Genomic DNA, 20,157 nt, shown 5'->3' on the forward strand with positions numbered 1-20,157 from the left:
AAAAGAAGTTTTTGTTTTGTTTTAAATGGGAAAATAAAAAGTGGGCCTTTTTTACATAGGACAAGAGGAAAAGTGAGAGAGAAAAAGTAGTTTAAAAAGAAGTTTTTTTAAAGGTTTTATTTTAAATGGAAAAAAGAAAAGCCGGATGGGTCTAAAAATCAAAATTTCAAATCGAGATCCTTAGCACTATAACAAACGGCGTCCCCCGAGATGACATAACTTCTCGCGCGACGCAACCACTTGAAACATCGTGCAGTGCTTCTTTTTCGCATAATCTATAAGGCATGGCGACAAAACCTTACAAGAAGAATGCATGGTCATTCAGGGCATCGGTTCTGTGCAACCCAGCAACCATGGCCTTCAATACGGGCGTCGAGCCACGGCCCTTTTCACATCAACAACAACAGATTAGTCAGACCCCCTCTTCTTCAGAGGGCCAAGACCCCTCTCTTCTCAAATCAAGACGCCACATCTTCCAGCGCCTGGAGGACGCCAGAGAAGAACATGCCCTCCAGTAGGTTTTCCTGCACCCTCTTGCTTGCTGTTGTACTTTGCCGTACAATGTTTTGGGCGGGATAAGTCAAGTTGTCGAATGGAAGGTTTGACTAACAAGGGATCATGAATTTTGAAATCAAGCATATTGGATCATTTGCCGTACAAGCTTCTAAGCGGAAGATGTTTTCAAATTGTCAATGGAATAATTTGGGCCTAAAACTTGATATCAAACAGGATGATGTAAGGCTAGTGCTTGGAAATATGATCTCAAGGAATACATGACTTACTTATTACTGCGTGGCAGCTGTCATGCAAAAGCATGCTGGGATCACTTGCAATTGAAGGAGAAATTAAAGCTTCAGTGCAGAAAATTAGATAATGAATTGCTTATGGAGAATTCTCATCTCTACAGAACACGCTTGGAAAATGCAGAGCTTCTTGGGCGTGCAAGAGGAATTGAAGAGTGCCATAGTGGTGAGCAAGTGGTATGGTTCTTGAAATTCATGTTCAACTTAGCTCTTAGCTTTTCAAGTCGTCCTTGTAGGGCTGTCCATTAACTAATACTCAAACTGATGTTGGAAGTCAAGCATTGTGATAAGGTTTTTGTTTGTGTTGGATGGTTCATTTTCAATTTGATCAATTAAAGGTAAAATCAAACAATTCAAGAGAGGATATGTCAGGTGGTTCATACACTTGACTAATTCGATGATTTTATCGCAATAACAATATCCTACATCACTGAAAGCAGCAATTAGAAACATTCTATGAGAGTAGGTGTAACAGGGAGCTTGTATCTTGGAGATCTTAATCGTTCATTGAACTAGCAACACAAATATTCACATAGAAAAATGCCATAGGAAAATAGTTCACAACCACACTAGAGGTCAAAGATGGGCCAATGTCGGCTCCCCTCCCTCCCTCCCTCCCCCCCCCCCAAACCACCACCAACAACACACTCTCCTTAGGTATTTTATACGCAAAGGAGTTTTGATTTGTACTTTTTTTTTGGGTGTTTGAGGAAAGCCCCAGCCAACACACGAGTATTTCCAAGACCAACTGAGCAATGAATACAATATGTAAACAAGATATGCCGATTTTGATGTTGTTTCTTCCACACACTCTCTCTCTCTCTCTCCACTTAGGTATTTTATTAGCAAAGGAGTTTTGATTTGTACAAGCTTTGTGGGTGTCTGAGGAAAGCCCCAGCCAGCATACCAATATTTCCAAGACCAACTGTGCAATGAATACAGTATGTAAACAAGATATGCTGATGTTGATGTTGTTTCTTCCAATGGATCCCCTTGCCAGAGACCTACCAAGCAAGAGATCCAAGCTTCAGACAATGCTAGGATTATCTCGGCAGCCCGTCTAGAACACTCACATGCGTACCTCAACAGCCCATCTAGAATACTCACAACAAGCATACCTCCGCAAATGGGCAACCTACTTGTAAAGCTCCCTTGATAAGATCACATGATACACAAGCTAAACACACAGGGTTAGAACACATAGAAGGGTGCATGCAAGCTCACCACCCAAGTGTAGGTTGCAGCCGCAACCACCCTCGCGCCAGGGGTTAAGGTTTCACTTTGTCAACCCTAGCGTTCCATAGCACTAGAGCGTGTTCTAAAGGACCCTTGGCAAGATTGCCTGTGAACCGCCATGTCCATGGCAGGAGTAAGCCTCTTGGTCGAGGTCCAGACCAAACTGAATCAATAATAACCGAAGACTGACTTATATAGTGCTTATTGCTGCAATAAATAACAATCCAGTCATAAATAGGCAATAACCTTGGTTTTATTAAATCTAAACCTTAGCCACCTAAATCTGCCTACTTTTCCTAATCCTAGGGCTCACCTAACCATGGTGGATTAGTCTTTGACCCCAAGGATTAGTGTTAGGTACATAACGTTCCTCCCCACTTAGGACATTTCCACTCTTGGAAATAAATGAAGGAGAATCTAGCTACGTGCATCAATTCTCTCCAAAATCAGGTTTATACGTGTCTATCAAATCCACATAGCCATGTATTAAGAAACGAGCTCAATTGAAGTTGATGTTCCTCTAGCATATGACCATGGGAAGACATAAAAAACATAACCTCCTCGGGTCCTTGAAGAACATAAACCATCCTTCAATCCTCCAACTCCTCGTGGAATTGGAAACTTGAAATGTTGAGATTACTGCCTGCTAGCTACCACATTTGGTAATTCTCGTATGAAAGGGATAACATACCTCCCTCTTAGAGACTCCTAAAACTATCAGGCACCACAAATTGTCTCTCCTTTAAGCTATCAAATTTTCAGGGCATGGAAGACATTATGCATAGTTCAACAACTGTCTGGTAGCTTTAGCTTCATGGAGACATCATTGAGCTTTTGGATGATCGGAAAAGGGCCAACGAGAGCTTGGGACAACACTTGTCCACTTGCTTCAATCTCTGCTTTGTCATTTGGAGATACACCCAATCCCCTGGTTTATAATTGACATCTCTTCTAGCTTGCCTAGTGTATGCTTCCTGTGCTTTGGTGAAGCGCTCCTTTATTGACTCAATGGTTTTGGAAAATGTTTGTGGTCTTGTTGGCCTCCAAAGAAGGCAACACCATCCTCGTAAGAAGTGATGAGAAATGGCAACCAAATGCTATCTCAATATTGGATGAGTGAGTATCGTTGTACCAAAGGAAGATAATGTTCCCACTTCGACTGATGATCATGGCAATACGACTTGAGAACATCAAATGCCAGTTGATTATCTATTTCTGTCTGGCGATCGGTCTGAGGATGGAATGCGTTGGACAACCATAACTTGGTTCCAAAGTTGTCAAATAATGCTCTCGGGCTGAGGGCTCGTTCCTCGATGTTTGTTGGGGGAGCATCACCGTCGGGGGGTTGCTGAGATAAGTGTTCATAACGGTTCTTTGACAAAACTGTATCCTCCTATGGCCTACCAGACTAGTGCGCCTAGCGGTGCCGCTCTGCATGGAAGTCCGATATGGTGGTTTCGTCTCGTATTGGAGCAGTTTGCCACTCTCCTACATCGGGATCCTTAGAGGTTGGGCCCTAGTGCTTTGACTCTTGGGGGCAAGGAGGATCCCTCCCTCCCCCTTGACGAGGAGCTGAACTTGGAACGGGGGGGCGGGTGGGGGGGGGGTGGCTACTGGAGGTGCCCTCTTGGATTGACGATGGGGACAAGTTCTAGCAAGGTGTCCCAACTGAAGCATTGGCCGGGGAGGCGAGAGTGCTCAACTCTCTGTAAGCAATATGACATGAGGAACTGACTCCGGAGAGGCTATGCAGTTATGAAGAGATGGAATCCTAGCTGTCCGAGCTAGAACTGAAGCGGCGGAGGGAGGGATTCCATCACTCTCTCGATAACACCACCTACCACCGGGAGGAGGGGAAGGTATTCTTCTTGAGACCAAGAAAGCAAACTGCGAGACGGGAAAGCCTGAGATGCCAGCCAGAGGGTCGGATGCTGGGTTGAAGCCGTGTTGCCACCTTACAAAGAAGGCCTGGGCCGTACACAATTCGACGGGGCTCAGTTGCATGCCTTTGTCCGATGTTGCAGGCGGATCAAACTCAACATGGTAGTATTCATGCCGCAAAGGATGAATGTCAATGATCTTTCCGAGCTCACCGATAAGGCTTGCTTGCAAAAGATCCTTGAGCCATCCACATGTTGGGTGGCTACCCAATCTTGCAAACCAAGGTGAAGGCCTCTAGGGAGGGAGGCGACTGTCAAAGTAGGGAGTTGGAGGTCTGCTTATTATCCCGCAATGCTATCGATTGATTGTTACTGGTGTTAGGTAAGGAGTTTCGGTTTTGGGTCGAAACTTTCCGATTGTAAGAAGGAAAGGCAAGGGACGGCAGCCTCGGTGGGGCATGACGGAGCGGCTACCATGGAGTCCTCCTGGAGGTGCAAAGACTAGAAGATGCCGACACTCGCTGAAGAGAAAAAACAACCCGAAAGCTGAAACACTTGATGAGGGAGAGGATAGGGCTAAGGTGGCGAAAAAGGGTCATGCATGGGGGGCAAGGGGTGGGGGGCTGATTGAAAGGGGCAAAAGAGGGGCTGGTGGAAAGGAAGGGGGGCCAAACAAAAGAGGTAGGAGTAGACCGGAAGGAGAGGGAGGCGGGAGCTCAAAAGGACGGATAAGGAGGTGGGCTGAAGCACAGAGTAGGAAGGGCTAAGGTAGGGGCTCAAGAGGCGGAAGGTAGAGGCGGAGAGAGGGAGTAGGGCAAAGGCGAAGGCCATAGGCGCGCTGATGGGGGGAAGCTCCAGTGCTCGTTCAAAGTTTTGTGTACGTTCTGCCCTCAACACAGCTGAAAACCAAGGTTAGTCCTTAACCAAATCATTAGGTAGTAGGCTAGCTCACCTTCCAACCGTGACTGGCATCCACCGATCTCCCCCGAGCCAAGTTTAGGGTTTCTTGCACAATCCCATAGGCCCCTGTCTAACTCTGGGGTCCCATACCACTGAAGCCTGCCCATAGGCCTTCAACACGTCAACCTACGGTGACAACACAGTTGTGCAGATGCACCACTGAAGGTCAACTTCGACCAAGAGAGCAGACATGCTCATGCCACGCACATGGTGAGTCATGCACCCTGCACTGGGGTACACAGTTACACACTGTTATCATCATCAGCTCAACATTTGTACAGAAGTAGTACCTTTTAGGAACATTTGTCGTACAACGTAATCCCATTGTGAGCCCTCGGGGACAGCCATGCACTACGTAGGTCAGTCTCTGAGCCATAGAGGTCAGTTTGGAGTCAGTCCTCTTAACCCACTTGGAGAACCCCATTAGATAAGTTCATGTAGCAATCAGCCTTAGCATTAGGTTTGTTCATCAGAAGCATTAGCATATGTAGTAAGCATGTAGAGGCTAGTTAGGCATGCCTATGGGCCAGCGGGGCTAGTGGCCTCAGTTGGCAGCTTGGTTGGGGCTGTTTACAGCCTTGAACCACCATATGAGGCAGCCAACAGTAAGAGGGAGCTTTTATGCTCTGTCAGCCAGCTTAATGGGCTTACAGCAACAAATCGTGGCCATTGGGCAGTTGGCCAGCATAGATTGGGCAGAAGAAGTAAGTGCAGCATTAAATGCTGTAAGCGCTAGCTTTAATAAAGAACTGGCCGACAACATGATCTGGTCGGCCAGTAGCAGGTGTTCATATATAAGAAAAATCTTGTATTCAGCACAAATCATTCATCATTGGTCAAGTGATCAAGCAGATTTTAGTCATCAAAATCAGCAACCAGTTTGCTTCCTCTCGAGGCAAGCATTGAAGCTCCTCTTCAACATTCAGCCAGCATATGTGCAGTCCTATAGCTATCCTGGACTTGCGTAAGTGGCCGAGAGGAGTTTTCTACAGTGCCTTTGGATTGGTAGATTCTCAGCCGACGTACAATCTTCCTCGTTCTTGTGTTGGGTAGTCTTAGATCATTATGCAAGAGTTCTCCAAAGAAGTAATATAAGCAAATACTTTTGCTTGGGAGTGGGGGGTGGGGGGTGCGCCCTCAGTGGGTATTTGGGACCCAATATTGTGTTGTCTACTTTCTCTTCTACTCTCTCTCTCTCTCTCTCTCTCTCTCTCTCTCTCTCTCTCTACTCAGGGAATGGATGCTAAAGATCTCACCAAAGTAAAGGTTTAAAGAAGGCTTGTTGTGCATTACCACAATCAACCTCAGTGCATGTAACATGTGTCTCATAATAACCCAGCTCTCACTTATATAGTAATAAGTACACCATAAAAAGCTAACTTGCTATAATAGGCCATTAGTTTGTTTTATCAATCCAGGAACCCTAGCCAAGTATTAGCTTACTATAATCCTGGTGCCTCCTAACCTCATTGGAGATCCTTAATCCATAGATTAGTGTCCAAGTACATAACATTCTTCCCCTCTTCAAAACATTTACTCTTAAATGAAATTAGGAAAATGCTTACTCTAGCTACTGGCTCCCAAGTCGAGTCCTCCTTCGCCCCATCTTTCCAGTTAATCTTATATTCAGGGATCAACTTGTTCCTAAGTTGCCTTGCCCCTAAATCTATAATCCTCTTAGTTCAAGTCCTCAACCTCAACAAGTTCGTGAGGGGTAACAAGGTTATCCTCAGCTCCCAGCATCTCTTGTAGTCAAGTGACATGCAAGACTGGATAAACTTTCACATTTGGAGGCATCTCTACTAAGTACTTCCACGGTTAAAAAGAATGTGTACAATTTTCCCCGACTGACCCATACATCTAAGATGGTCTGTAGGACTGAAAACTTTCATATTAAAGCTACAACCCTTGCAAGAACTCTGATCTGAAACAATAGTATGTACAGAAGTAATCTTATCTTTAATCTCAGTCGCACGGGCTCCCTTTGACTTTGACTTGCCCTTGACTGCTTGGCAGTTCATCCTCATGTGCCCTTGCTGACCACAAGTCCTCCTTAATGAACTGAAGAGTCTACTTTGCTTTCTTCGATTTCTTCAAATTGGGGTCACCAGTGGTCTGCGATTGACTCTGGGTCTCGTTAGGAGTTCGCGAAGTCTTCCCATGCTTAAACTTTCGTTTATGTTGGGATCTTGCTTGGTATGCCACTACGGGTTGTTGGGGTTTCTTTGATTGTTTCTTCACCATGGTCTCATAAAAAATCTTGGCATATCGGATGGCATCGTCCAATGTTTTGCTTCGATTATTTCTGATCTGGAGCTGATAACCATCAAACAATCCATCCACAAAGAATTACAAAATAGTAATGGGGTCCATGTGATTTGTCTGAGCCTAAAACTCTCTAAATTTCTGCAAATATGTGTCGAAAGCATATTTTTCATTTCCAAGTTTTTAAACTTGGACATAACTCTTCTTGGAAAACCCTCTCAAAATCTACCCACATTGTGGGCTTCACTTGTAATTCTTTCCACCAAGTAAGGGCTTTTCTTGTCAGGAATCCTTGTACCATATGTATCTCTTTATCCTTAGGAAAAGGATGGAACCCAAAGGGCGTATCCCATTTGTAAAGCCAAGAGTCAACTCTCTCTTGAGTCTTTTGTTTCCTCTCTCCGTTACAGGGTTTTGGAGTAAAAGAGGGTGCAACTAAAGCTGTCCCAACCCCCTTGATGTCACCAAACCCTCCAAGGTTGCTTGCATGACAATCGACCGTCACATTGTGGTCCTGATGGTTGTTGTCAGGTTGAACATTCTCGTCTATCCCACGATCGCTCTGTACTTCATCAACGATGACAAACCCAAGATAATTTGCTGTTGCTGAAGGAAAACTCCTGTGTCGAGATGAAGTGTTGCTAAAAATCCCGTTCGTCTACGTACTCAAGTACCAATCCCACTCTTGGAAGCTAGCCAAGTACTTTCAGGAGATAGACTTTTGAATGTGGAGAACTCATAAGCAAACATCCTCTTTTATACTAAAAAACCAAGGAATTTACTTGCTTTTGGATTTTTCTCAAAAAAACTGAAGTGCTTTTCTCAAAAAAACTGATGTGCTTTTTATTGACTTATAGTTTTCCCCCTTTTCTTGCTTATTAAAAAAAAACATTTGCTATTTCCAAAAAACGTTATGCTGTTTTTATCCTAAAACGCCTCTCTGTATCCTTGCCTGCGCATGCTTTTTCTGGCTTCTTTCTGTGCACACAACCATTGTGCTGCTTTTTTCCATGCATCAAAGCTGTTGTCTGCCTGCTCTGCGCCATCTTGGATGCATTACTATGAGCCCTAGGGTGGCTTACGTTAAATATCGGGGTGCCTGCATACGTGGCAACCCACGGGCCCGGTCACCCGGTCAATGACCGGTGACGGGCCCATTTGTAGACATATGTCTATAACGTGTTATGGACATGTGTGTATATCACGAGTGCATGCGGCGTAGTGGATAGGAGCTTCACCTCCCTTGGCAGGGACTTGGGTTTGAATCCCAGCAAATGCACGGACATACGGACGTGTGTCCATAACTCTTTTGCACCATTGTCTAGACCGAGGCGGTCACCGGCTAGGTGACCACTCATGCTGGGGCCCCACGGGGTGCCACGTATGCAAGCACCCCGAAATTTAACATAAACCCCTTGGGGTTCAAGCTGGCGGGGCCTGCACGGTGGGCCAGCTGCCTTGCTGCGCTGGCCTGGCTGTTGCGCACAGCAGCCGCTTAGCGTAGCTTGTCTTGGCTGCCCTAAGGCTAGCCTTTTGGCTACCTTGCCTCATGCCACACTGCCTAATAGTTTCTTTCTCTCTCTCTCTCTCTCACTCACACACACACACACATGCCAATCTGGGGCGTGGGCGAGGATGTTGGACATGGTCATCTCCAGCTCTCTTTTACTGCATTTTATGCTCCTTTTTATCCATATATTTATATGATATTTTAAGGGATTTCCCCATATTTCTTATATTTTAAGAGAAATTTTCCATATTTCTTAGCCTATTTTAGGCATTTTATCTATCGTGGACATTTGTCCTCGAGTGCTACTAGCCGATTCCTCTACATGAGATGTATATAAGCATGGCCATTGTTCCTTCATATTTCATTCAATATTTTCCGTCCTCCTCCTTCCTTGGCAACCCAAACTCCACCACTAGCTTCTCCACCATCAACTTCTTTACTCCCTGCCTCTCCACCCCCACTTCCTCTTGCTTCTCCTCCTCCTGCTCTTGTGCAACAGAGGATTGTCCCCAAGATTCCACGATGGTTGGAAACCAATATTCGTGATTCTCATCTAACCGGTATGGAACTTCATCAGCTTGTTGATTCTTCAGCACAATCTCTGACACCAGCTTGGAGATTACAACAGCTTTGTTATTCTTGTAACCTCGCCTTGATGAGTACAAGGATACAGTTATATGAGCCTACTATAGCTAAAAAGGCTCTTGCTCTTCTAGAGTGGCGAGCAGCCATAGAGGCCGAGATTGATTCCATTGAGAGGAATCGTACATGGGAACATGTGGACTGGTGGCCTCTGCATCGATAGGTTATTGGGGTCAAGTGGGTCTTTAAGACCAAGTTTCATGCTGATGGATCTTTGGACAAACACAAAGCCAGATTAGTTGCGAAGGGGTACTCTCAGATTGAGGGTGTGGATTATGAGGAAACTTTTGCTCCTACAGCCAGATACACCACCTTCCGGACAATCTTGCTCTTTCTGCTCATGAGCACTGGCCGGTTTACCAAATGGATGCCAAGTCTGCCTTTCTTAATGGTGACTTACATGAGGAGGTGTATGTTGAACAACCTCAAGGTTTGCAGGTTCCCGGACATGAGGGTAAGGTGGTGTATAGATTGCACAAAGCCCTTTATGGTTTGAAATAGGCACCCAAGGTGTGGTATGATAAGATTGATGCATTCTTTCTTTCCCTTTGATTCCAGAGATGCTTTGCAGACAACAATCTCTATGTCTTTGTTCTACTTGATTGTCTTATATGTTGATGATTTATTGATCACTGGCTCACATCTTGCCAAGATTAAACAACTCTTGTTAGATTTAGCTCTCACCTTTGAGATGACTGATTTAGGACTTCTGGAGGTCTATTAGTCTTTTGATGGAGTGTTTCTTAGCCAATACAGATATTTGCAACAGCTTCTGGAGACATTTGGGATGATCGAGTGCCATTTAAGTTCTTGTCCAATGGATCCTAACTCCAAGCTCTCCCGTGATGATCCCTCTCCCCTCTTCGAGAACAGTACACAGTATCGGAGGCTTGTTGGTTCTCTTATTTATTTAACTTACACAGGTCCGACATTTCTTACAGCGTCAGTACTCTCAGTCAGTTTTCTTCCGCTCCTCCACATTCTCATTGGCAGGCCGCTCTGAGGGCTCTCCGATACTTATCCGGTACCTTGGACTATGGTCTCTCTCTCAAAGGAGGCAGTAAGCTTGTTGGATACTCTGATGCTGATTGGGCAGGTGATCAGGATACTCGACGATTCACTTTTGGTTATTGCTTCACGCTTGGTTCCAGTCTTATTTTCTGGAGATCTAAGAAGCAGAATATAGTTTCATTATCCTCTACTGAGGCTGAGTACTGTGCTTATCTGGATACTTGCTGTGAGTTGTTATGGTTGTTCTAGATGTTGAGCAATCTTGATGTACTCTTAGATTCTCTGATCCGTATTCTTACGGACTGCCAGAGTGCCTTGGCATTGGTTCGAACTTCATCCTTTCATGGCAAGACCAAACATATTGAGGTCCACTTTCACTTTGTTCGTGAGCTGGTCGTCGACGACATCATTACACTGGAGTATTTTCCTTCTTAGGACAACATTGCTGATCTCTTCACCAAACCTCTTCCTCGAGATACTATTGAAGAGCTCCTTACCCGTATGGGAGTCGGACCCCATGCTGGAGTTGAGAGGTGTTGGACATGCCATTTCCAGCTCTCTTTTACTCCATTTTATGTCCCTTTTTATCCATATATTTATTTGATATTTTTAGGGATTTTTCCCATATTTCTTAAGGCTATTTTAGGCATTTTATCTGTTGTGGACATTTGTCCTCCAGTGCTACTGGTCGACTGCTCTACATGAGATGTATATAAGCATGGCCATTGTTCCTTCATATTTCATTCAATACATTCAATATTTTCAGTCTTTAGCTCAAGTGTTGGATCTCTCTTGGCTGTCTACTCTCTCTTGTGTGATCTCTATTTGCTTCCGCTTCATATTCGCATATTCTCATAGAGCATCCAACCTAAAAACCACATGACTTGTGCTAGTTGATCTGCGAAGCTGAGGCCAAACAGAAGTTCTCGATTGCCTGTGCAAATCTCTGAAGATTCCCTTCCACGATTAAGAGGTAGGCGGCTATATCATCCGCAAACTCTGAGTCTAGAAGCTCTTGATGGGGAGACAAAGACCCTGTAACCCTGTCCCTTGAGTGGACAAAAAACTGCTCATCGCAACAAAGAGGAAGATGAAGGGGGCGAGAGGACACCCCTTACAAACTGATTTGACGAACTGATCTGGTGATCGGAAATCTGTCCCCTGTGGCCCCCTGAATAAGGTTCTGGCTGTCGGCGGCAGAATAAAGTGCAGAGACTCCCATTCGTAACATGGTTCCTTTTGTGCAAACTTGGCCATAGTTTTTGCTTTGGCATATCATAGGATGTTCCATTGGAAGGTGTTCGTCAAGAGGGCCAAGCATCGGAGTCCAATATGGGGTTGGTGGAATGAGCGTATAGGTTTGCTACAACGGTTTGAGGGCTGCGATCTATGGATTGGATTTTTTTATTTTATTTTTTGCAATAGTGGGTTTCTTTGAAAGGGTTTGGTGATGCATTTTATGTTCTGGAGCTCACAAGTCAGAAACACAATTGGAAAAGGCTGAAGATGATCTCCAATACACAGGCACTTCTCATTTTCAGCACTAAGTACCTCCAGACCCAGCTGACATAGCCTAATCATTTATAGTAGGAGATCTATCATATAGCATCCAGATCATAGCAGCTATAAAACGCGTATTTTATAAAAAATACTCGACGGGACGTTTTTTTGGATAAAAAACGTCCTTTTGAAAAAAAACGTGAGGTTTTTTTTTTATTAAAAAATTTGCCAGGCTAACGTTTAACGTTATGCCTGGGCTTTTTTGTGATCCGCGTGCGCTCTGGTGCGCTCTGCTCCTTCCCGAACCTGCACGCCCAAGTTCACATTCGCTTCCTCGCTGCCGCCCCCCTTTCTCCGGTACGGTACCCTGTATGTTACTCTCTCTCTCTCTCTCTCTCTCTCTCTCTCTCTCCCCGCTCCTTCGCCCCTGCTCGCCGCCCCCCCCTTCTCTCCCTTAGTTCGCCGTTCGCTTCGTCGCTGTGCTGGCTGCTGGTACGGTACTCTCTCCCATCTCTGTCCGGCCCTCTTTCCCCACCCCTTAGTTCGCCGTTCGCTTCGTTGCTGTGCTGGCTGCTGGTACGGTACTCTCTCCCATCTCTGTCCGGCCCCCTTTCCCCACCCACCCTTGCTCAAGCCCCCAAGGCAGCAACATAACTCTCTCTCTCTCTCTCTCTCTCTCTCTCTCTCTCTCTCTCGTCTCAATACATATTACATACTATCTACACACACACTCACACACGCATACTTATTACTACCTACAGGCTACGCAGGCGGCGGCACTCGTGTGAGACGCAACATGGGGAGAAAGAAATTAGCGGTATGGGATGAAGTGATCGAGAACAAGGCCGACAAAAATTGGCGGTGCAAGCATTGCAACATTGTCTACACCGGCAGTGCACCGCGTGTTAGAGCTCACCTTCTCCACATTACTGGCCAGGGAGTTGATGTGTGTCCCAGCGACATTCCCGATGATGTCATTCAGAAATTGGGTGAAGATCCAAGTGTTGTTCGTGCCAGAAAGAGAGCCCGAGTTGAGGTTCAAGGTACGGCACCTTCCATCATAGATTCCTCCCAGACTTCACCACAACAGGATGTTCCCGCATCATCAGTTGCCGGTTCTTCTCGAGCTCTAGCCTCTTTTCATCCACATAGCGGTGGTGCACATCCATCTTTCACCCCAAGCCCTCCACCTCCAAATGTGCCAAAGAAGTCTCTTCAACAAAGTTGGGCCAAAATCAAGCATGAGAATGCAAGACGAAGAGTTCGGCGATACTTCTTCAAGTGCAATGTGCCCTTTGATCATGCTCGCAAGCCGGCTTTTCTACACATGCTTAGTGCGGTGGCGGATGCGGGGCTCACATTCAAGCCTCCATCATATGAGATTCTTCGCACCAAAGAATTGAAGGCAGAGGTCATGGACATTGAGAAGGAGCTAGCACCAATATGGGCGGCATGGGCAAGGTGTGGGTGTACTATTATGTGTGACGGGTGGTCGGACACCAAACGCCGCCCTCTCTTAAATATCCTTGTCTCTTGTTGTCTCGGCACCATGTTCTTGACTGTCATAGATGGCTCCGGGGAGGCACATACAGCTGAATTTATCTATGGGCATCTAAAGGCAGCAATAGAACAAGTGGGAAGCGAGAATGTGGTTGCGGTAGTCACAGATAATGCATCCAATTGCAAGGCTGCCGGCGCACTAGTGGAGAGAGACTATCCACAAATCAGTTGGGTTCCTTGTGCTTCGCATTCGATTGATCTTCTAATTGAAGATGTGGGAGCCATACCATGGGTGGCGGATGTGGTGAAGAAGGTTGAGTTTATGGTAAACTATGTGACAAGAAAGCAACGAGCTCTTGGTATCTATCGGGCAAATTGTGAGACGGAGCTCGCAAACCCTTCAAGTACCCGCTTTGCCTACCTCTTCATTGTCCTCCAAAAATTGGTAAAATGTCGACGTGGTTTGCGGCGTATGATTACGGATGACAGATGGATTTCATGGGATGGTAGCCGCACCGAAAAGGGCAAAAGATTTGAGGATCTCATCTATGAGGCAGTCTGTTGGCATGATGCGGAGTGCATTGTAGCATTCATGAAGCCATTGATCGCAGCACTACGCCTTAGCGACTCGGAGGGATGCACCATGGGCCTCATCTACGAGTTCATGGAGAAGGTGGGCGCGGCCTTCAATGCAAGCAACCTCTTTGATGATAATAGGTATGCTACCTGCAAGTTGTAGGATGTAAGTTGTTCTTCGCTTTTGACTCTTGAGTCTTTTTTCTTATAATGTATTCTAGATTCTAATTTATTGTCTTTTGTTCTAAACTTCTATGTCAAAAGGATGGATGAAATCAAGGAGATATGGCAAACACGATGGGATTGGTTTCATCGTCCAATTCATGCTGTTAGCCACATCTTGCATCCACTTTGGAGACAAGATGCTCAGAGACATGATCGCGAGCTAAATGTGGGATGGAGAGAGTACACCACCAAAGTGGAGAGAGACCCAATAACGCAAGATCTTCTCGAGACCCAGCTTCTTCGGTTTCGCGACATGCATGATGTTGATTTTGGCTCACCACGAGCTAGTCTTCGAGATGCCCAGCTTAAACCTGTCAGTTGGTGGGAGAAGTATGGTGGTGACTGTGCCGAGCTACAGCGCATTGCTATGAGGGTTCTCTCACAAGATTGCTCCTCCGGCGCTTGTGAGAGAAATTGGAGCTTGTTTGCGGCTATACACACAAAGAAAAGAAATTGCTTGTTGCCTGCACAATTAAAGCGTCTTGTCTTTGTCAATTCCAATCTGAAGCTTCTTCGAAAGAGGGAAAAAATGAAAGCAATCAATGAGATCAATCCCGACACTTTCAAGGTTGAGATTCGCATGGAGGAGCTAGTGCACCCTTGTGACGAAGAAGATGAAGTGTGGGCTTTCCTTGCAGCAGAGAGAGCCTCTTTTGCACATCAGACTCGCACGAGGACCAGCACCATAGGCAGGGGCAGAGGCAGGGATAGAGGCAGAGGCAGGGGCAGAGGCAGAGCCAGGGGCAGGGGCCTTGAGACAGAGGTAGGGACAGAGGCAGAGGCAAGAGCAGAGGCAGAGCCCGAGCCAGAGGGAGAGGCCAGCATTAGTGATTGGAGTGTTAGTGAGGAGGATGAGCATGACCGTGACCATGGTGGGGATGATTCTAGCTCAGAGTCCGAGTCTTGACTCTCATGAATGACTCATGAGTCACATTTTGTATGCCACATTCCAGTATCTACAGACTAGTGGCTCATTTTTATGTATGACATATGTTCATTGTTATTATGTTGCGGCTTCGTCCTTATTTATGTTAGGATTCAGGATTCAAGATTCCCATTTTGTGATTTTAGATTCATGAGTACTCAGTACATTTCATGATTATCTTGTATTCTTTAATCTCTTTAAGCATGATAATGATTCATAACTCAAGTCTCTCCTTGTCTTTCAAAATTAAAGTTTAAAGTTTAAACGTTCATAAGTTCATAAGTTATAACTCCAGTCTTGAGTCTTAAAGTTCAACACTTCAAGTTTCAACTTTAAACATGTATGTGACATGTCTCGACCAAATGTAATTAAACTAGTGTTTTTTATTTTGGCCCTGTGAAAAAGACGTATAATACGCGTATTATACTTTGCCGTATTCGTCCCGTCCCGTACCTGGGTGCTATGATCTAGATATTTATCCTCTACCTCATGAAAAGGCTAGCATCCCTCTTGACCTTAACATCTCTGTTTACTTAAGGTTTTTCCTGTTTTGTTCCTGCTATACAAGAAAGCTTCCATCTTGATTTTTTGTTTTTGGTATTTCCTCAACCTAGATGGTGAATAAACGCTTTCTAAAGCTGTGATATTTTATTGCTTCTGAAAATAAGCTGACTATGGTGCACCTTGTACTGAAATTTAAAATTAAAAGATTAGATGCTTGTTGACCTGTAAGGGTCATGAGGTTCTAAATGACATGGCTAATCTTGAGCCAATCTGCTGTTTGGTCAATGAATCAGTGGGCTATGAGTCTCCGAGATCACTGGACAGTTGAGCCTCGGATTGGAGACCTATACTCCACACCAATCTGCTATTTAAGGGAAGGTTATCAAAAAGACATGGAGCAGATTGGATCCCCCAATAAGGCAAACCTTCATGATTTTTTATCAGACGCTTCAGCTTCCAAAAATACAAAGCAACAGAGTACATTTACAGCGTACAAACGTTTTTTAGAGAAATGTGAAAAGAAGGTTGCAAAAGTGACTCTGCACAGGCCTGAATTCCCTGGTCTTGAGGTGATGGCTCTATGTATATCTGTGGCGGAAATTTTTGTTTGTTATGTATGTCTCTATGCGTGATTAAGCCATCTATGCTATTTAATGTGCTATCTTATGTTTTGCAGGCATAAACATAAGATTAACATATTACTTTATTTTTTGGTCAAGAAAAATATACTGTTTTTTAAATATCATATGCGTGGATGGCTATGCAAAGCATTTGCATGTTAACTCTCCAAGTTTTGCCATGTGTTTGGCTGTTTAACTTTTAGCAATCTAAACTTTGAGAATACACAACTTTCAAACAAGATGTGCAGTTACATGGGACTAGACTCTTTCTTGATGCTTATAACAGGTGATTGGGACTAGGCTAGCAATGAATTATACAGTTCAAACGGAAGAAAAAACTGAACAAAGTAACACTGAACCGGTATATTTTTAGGATTCATAAGAGCAAAATTTTAGGTACCATACATGCTGCAGAGTCTGTCCATGAGAGATTCAGGAAGCAAATTTTCCCTTTATGTAAAAGTTTGCAAGAGACATACTTGAGTTTTACAAGAAAACAACAAAATTTGACAGGCTAAAGAATTGGAGACGGGGTCTGGTTCATGTGAATTGACTGGACCTACAGCAGAGTTGAGTCACACAAAGTTGTTTTTGAATGGAAAACCAGGTTCAAAGTTCCTTTGAAATTTTACAGGACATGGAACTTTATTTTGTAATCAAACCTCTCTGAAATGTTGAATAAATGAGGAAATCGAATGTGATGTTTTAATGTAACAGGAGAACATGTAAGTTCCTTGGTGACGTTACGAAATACGGGCTCTACCAGTCTTTACTACCAATGGCAGCGGCAACCTGCAGTAACCCTTGTGGAAGCTACAGAAAAGGGTGAGAATCAAATGTATCATATTTTAACGTGTGTGGGTAAGAAGCAAAATTATGAAGGCTGATTCCATGCCACTTCATGGGTTTCTGTCAGGACTAGAAATGATAAATGTTAACTTGTGTTGAGACGGTTACTGAAAACGAGTATGTCAGGTCCAGGAGGGCACTGTTTTTTTATAGTTCCTCAAGCTGGAAGTATTCTGCCTGGAGAGACCAATGACTTTTTTATCAGTTTCCATTCAAGGTCTGCTGGGACATTTATTGAGACATGGATTCTGGGTTTTGCTCCAAAGTTGTTGACTCCTTTAGAATCATTGAATCTTCATGGAATGGCTGTTGCAGAAGATAGAAACAGGTTGCCCCCATTGCACCCCGTTCATGTGAAAGGCTTATCTGCAGTAACATTATTTCACTTGAGAACTGACCTATATATTGTTATCTTTAATGATTTTGCAGTATGCACCGGAAGCTTCTAAACCAGAGCCTTGAGATTCAACAGCGAACTCGTGGCCTGGAAGAGATCTTTTGTGAGATTATTGGAAATGCAATCAAGGAAGCGCAGGCCACTTTTAAGAAGATGCCAGATTTTACTCTATCCCATGATAGCTTCAGTTTCATGAGAAGCAATGAGTCTTTTGAGACCCCTCTGTACTACAGTCCTTCTGTATTTCTACAATTCGAGAAACTAGCACTCGAGGTACTTGCATTACTGGACAACACACTTACAGAAACAAAGGCAGAATCAGAAGTTGACCCATCAAAGACTGATGTCATTTCTGACCCAAAAGCAGTATCATGGGACAAGTCTGTTTCAAACCTCATTTTATATTTAAACAACGTAAGTGATGAACAACAGAAAGAAAAGCAGAAGCAAACAGCAGCTCATTTAGTAGAGTTGGCAGCTTTACCTCCTCATCCGACTTCTATTCTGCACACTGCAATGCACAAGGCACTTGTGAGGTTTGTGAATAAGATGGAGGAGGTTGTGGAGGAAATGAAGAGGGGTCTAATTGAAGAAACTGAAAGTAGAGGAGAGGTGTCTACAGCCGAAGTACCCACAACAAATAATGGGAAGATCTTGGGGAGCAGTCCCTCCATGGAAGTTCGACCAAGTGTAAACATTACACAAGTTGTAGAAGTTGGAGATGGTGCAAAGGAGCAAGAGGGTGAAACCCAGCAAGTTGCAAGTGAAGCTGAGGATGCAGTTGAAAGCAAATGGGAGGATAGAATCAGGAATGCAGTGAGGCTACTGCTGCTGCAGGAAGGTATTGAACAATTTTTCAGCGAAGTTGAGGGCGCGGTTGGAAAGCTGGTGCCAGTTGTCCAGCGAAAGACAGAATGTTGCATGGCCAAGGGTGATGAAGAGTCAGCATCTTGGATTTCTCTCTGGTTCCAAAGGCTTACACATGCCCTTGCTTAATGACAATGTTGCGTATCGCTTCACCCTTCAAAGTCAGCTCTCACAAATTCTTAATTTATTGTCTGCTTAAAATCAGTTACTTGCCAGCCACACACACACACACACACACAGAGAGAGAGAGAGAGAGAGAGAGAGAGAGAGAGAGAGAGAGAGAGGGTCCATGAGACTGAGAATGAGAATATATGATCCCTGAATAGAATGACAGAGACATGAAAAAAGTAACATCTACCAAAGAAAATGTGCCCATGTACACATAGGCCAGTGTATACAGTGAAGAGAGTCAAAGCTCATCAGATTCTATTCTTCCCTTGAATGCCATCGTCCTCCTGAATGGTGTATGGTGCAGCAGTGTCCACCTCATGTGGCGTTACATCTCTATGGTGTCTCAGATATTTATCAGTGTCTGCTAAAAAGGCCAAAGTTGACTGTGAGGCCAAAGCAGTACGATGTGCAGGTAGTTTGTGATAGATTCAAAGTATCCCCTAGGACTTTCATCAACACAAAATTAAAAGTGAACAAATGTCACATGGTGAGCGCTAAGGATGTTAAAGTGCCTCCTGCCAAAGTACTCCATTGCTAGGGCTGCAAGTTCATTCTGTGTGTAGACCTTGAAGTAGAGGCAGGTGAGGACCTCGTCCTTTAAGGGCCAATGGGAAGCAAAGCCAAAGGCAGAAATCAGCACCCTAATCTTGAACCTCACATGCATCCATGGAACATGTCCAGGATTCATGGGCCCTTTTTGGTCGTCTGTGGTAGATGGTCGCCGGTGAGATGTTGAGTTTCATAGTCGTCCTGAGACAAGCCTACGGGTGTTTTGATGCAGCCAATTGTCTGGAGGTGGTGAGGACTCTGTGGGATGAGGGTCATTTGTCTCCTCGTTGTCTAGCTCTCTAGCTGTGTGATGCCTGAGATCGATGTCATGAGTGTTTGCCCTTAGTCCTCTCGCGTTCTTTACCGCCTCATGAGTTTGCACCGGTATCTCTGTATCTCATGCAAGCAAAGTGAAGTGCCATAAATTTTTGGTCCTCATAATAATTTGCCGAAGAGGACCAAGTCTTTCTCTCAGTAAACAATGGAAGTGGCCCTTGAACTTGTGGTATGCTAGCATGGCATGCTCCTTGGTTTGCATGCTTGTAGTTGAGTATGCTCTTGCATGGACACTTCTATTAAGCCAAAGTGATGTCAGCTTGGGCTAGCATGCACCGATTCTTTTCTTCTTTATCAATGGGATATAAAGGAAATCAATCCATTGTGGTCACATAGATGTAATGGGAGAGATTAACAAACACATTTGTTTAGGTCCATGGTCCAAGATTTTTATGGACATGATATCACCAGAATTGTTGAGATATATTTTTATCCTAGTAGAATGAAACTCTTGGAATTATGCTTCATGCAGTACAGAATCTGAGTTTTCTCGTTTCAAAATAAACAATAGTGGTTTGGTTTCTATTGCTAGAGAGATCTCTACACTAATCTAATCTAAAAAGAGACAACACTAGCATTGTTGGCATTATTGTATGATCGGATATGTGAAACACCCAAGTAACAAGTCCACTTGTATGTCTGCCCAAAATCGATACACGCATAAAATACATGTGAATCATATCCAAGCATAAAATACTCGTGAAGCATATCCAAGCATCCCCATGATCATCAACACATATTATCATGAGGTTTGGATAGCACTCAGCACCCAACCATAGGCTCCAAATCATATATAACGCTCCTCAACATCGAGCTAGAGACTAGTCGGAC

General features: G+C 44.4%; 2 protein-coding genes across 7 annotated transcripts; both read left to right on the forward strand.

The window, feature by feature from the left end:
* The first annotated feature begins 221 nt into the window (after positions 1–221).
* On the forward strand, positions 222–19,799 carry LOC147603835 (uncharacterized). 6 transcript variants are annotated; one of them, XM_086796223.1, is made up of 7 exons: positions 222–514; positions 800–980; positions 15,831–16,106; positions 16,671–16,764; positions 16,875–16,982; positions 17,133–17,334; positions 17,436–19,799. In XM_086796223.1, exons 1-7 carry the CDS (start codon positions 285–287, stop codon positions 18,397–18,399), a joined length of 2,055 nt encoding a protein of 684 aa, XP_086652349.1. In that variant the 5' UTR covers positions 222–284; the 3' UTR covers positions 18,400–19,799. The 6 variants fall into 6 exon arrangements, with proteins under 6 accessions (XP_086652349.1, XP_086652350.1, XP_086652351.1 ...); XM_086796224.1 differs by having other exon boundaries at positions 17,139–17,334; XM_086796225.1 differs by having other exon boundaries at positions 908–980.
* Positions 13,891–15,396, forward strand: LOC147603836 (uncharacterized). Its single transcript, XM_086796066.1, has 2 exons — positions 13,891–14,024; positions 14,148–15,396. The coding sequence occupies exons 1-2, from the start codon at positions 13,900–13,902 to the stop codon at positions 15,013–15,015; spliced, it is 993 nt and encodes a 330-aa protein (XP_086652192.1). The 5' UTR covers positions 13,891–13,899; the 3' UTR covers positions 15,016–15,396.
* Positions 19,800–20,157: the final 358 nt, after the last annotated feature.

This window comes from Cibotium barometz, chromosome 63 (assembly GCF_041138505.1).
Source record: "Cibotium barometz isolate CiBa-2024 chromosome 63, ASM4113850v1, whole genome shotgun sequence".
Taxonomy (NCBI): domain Eukaryota; kingdom Viridiplantae; phylum Streptophyta; class Polypodiopsida; order Cyatheales; family Cibotiaceae; genus Cibotium; species Cibotium barometz.

Coding starts and splice junctions, on each gene's coding strand:
- LOC147603835 (XM_086796223.1), top strand. CDS start 285: ATGGCGACAAAACCTTACAAGAAGAATGCATGGTCATTCAGGGCATCG. Junction 981..15,830: donor GCCATAGTGGTGAGCAAGTG/GTATGGTTCTTG, acceptor TCAATGAATCAG/TGGGCTATGAGTCTCCGAGA. Junction 17,335..17,435: donor GTTGCAGAAGATAGAAACAG/GTTGCCCCCATT, acceptor ATGATTTTGCAG/TATGCACCGGAAGCTTCTAA.
- LOC147603836 (XM_086796066.1), top strand. CDS start 13,900: ATGAAGCCATTGATCGCAGCACTACGCCTTAGCGACTCGGAGGGATGC. Junction 14,025..14,147: donor AACCTCTTTGATGATAATAG/GTATGCTACCTG, acceptor CTATGTCAAAAG/GATGGATGAAATCAAGGAGA.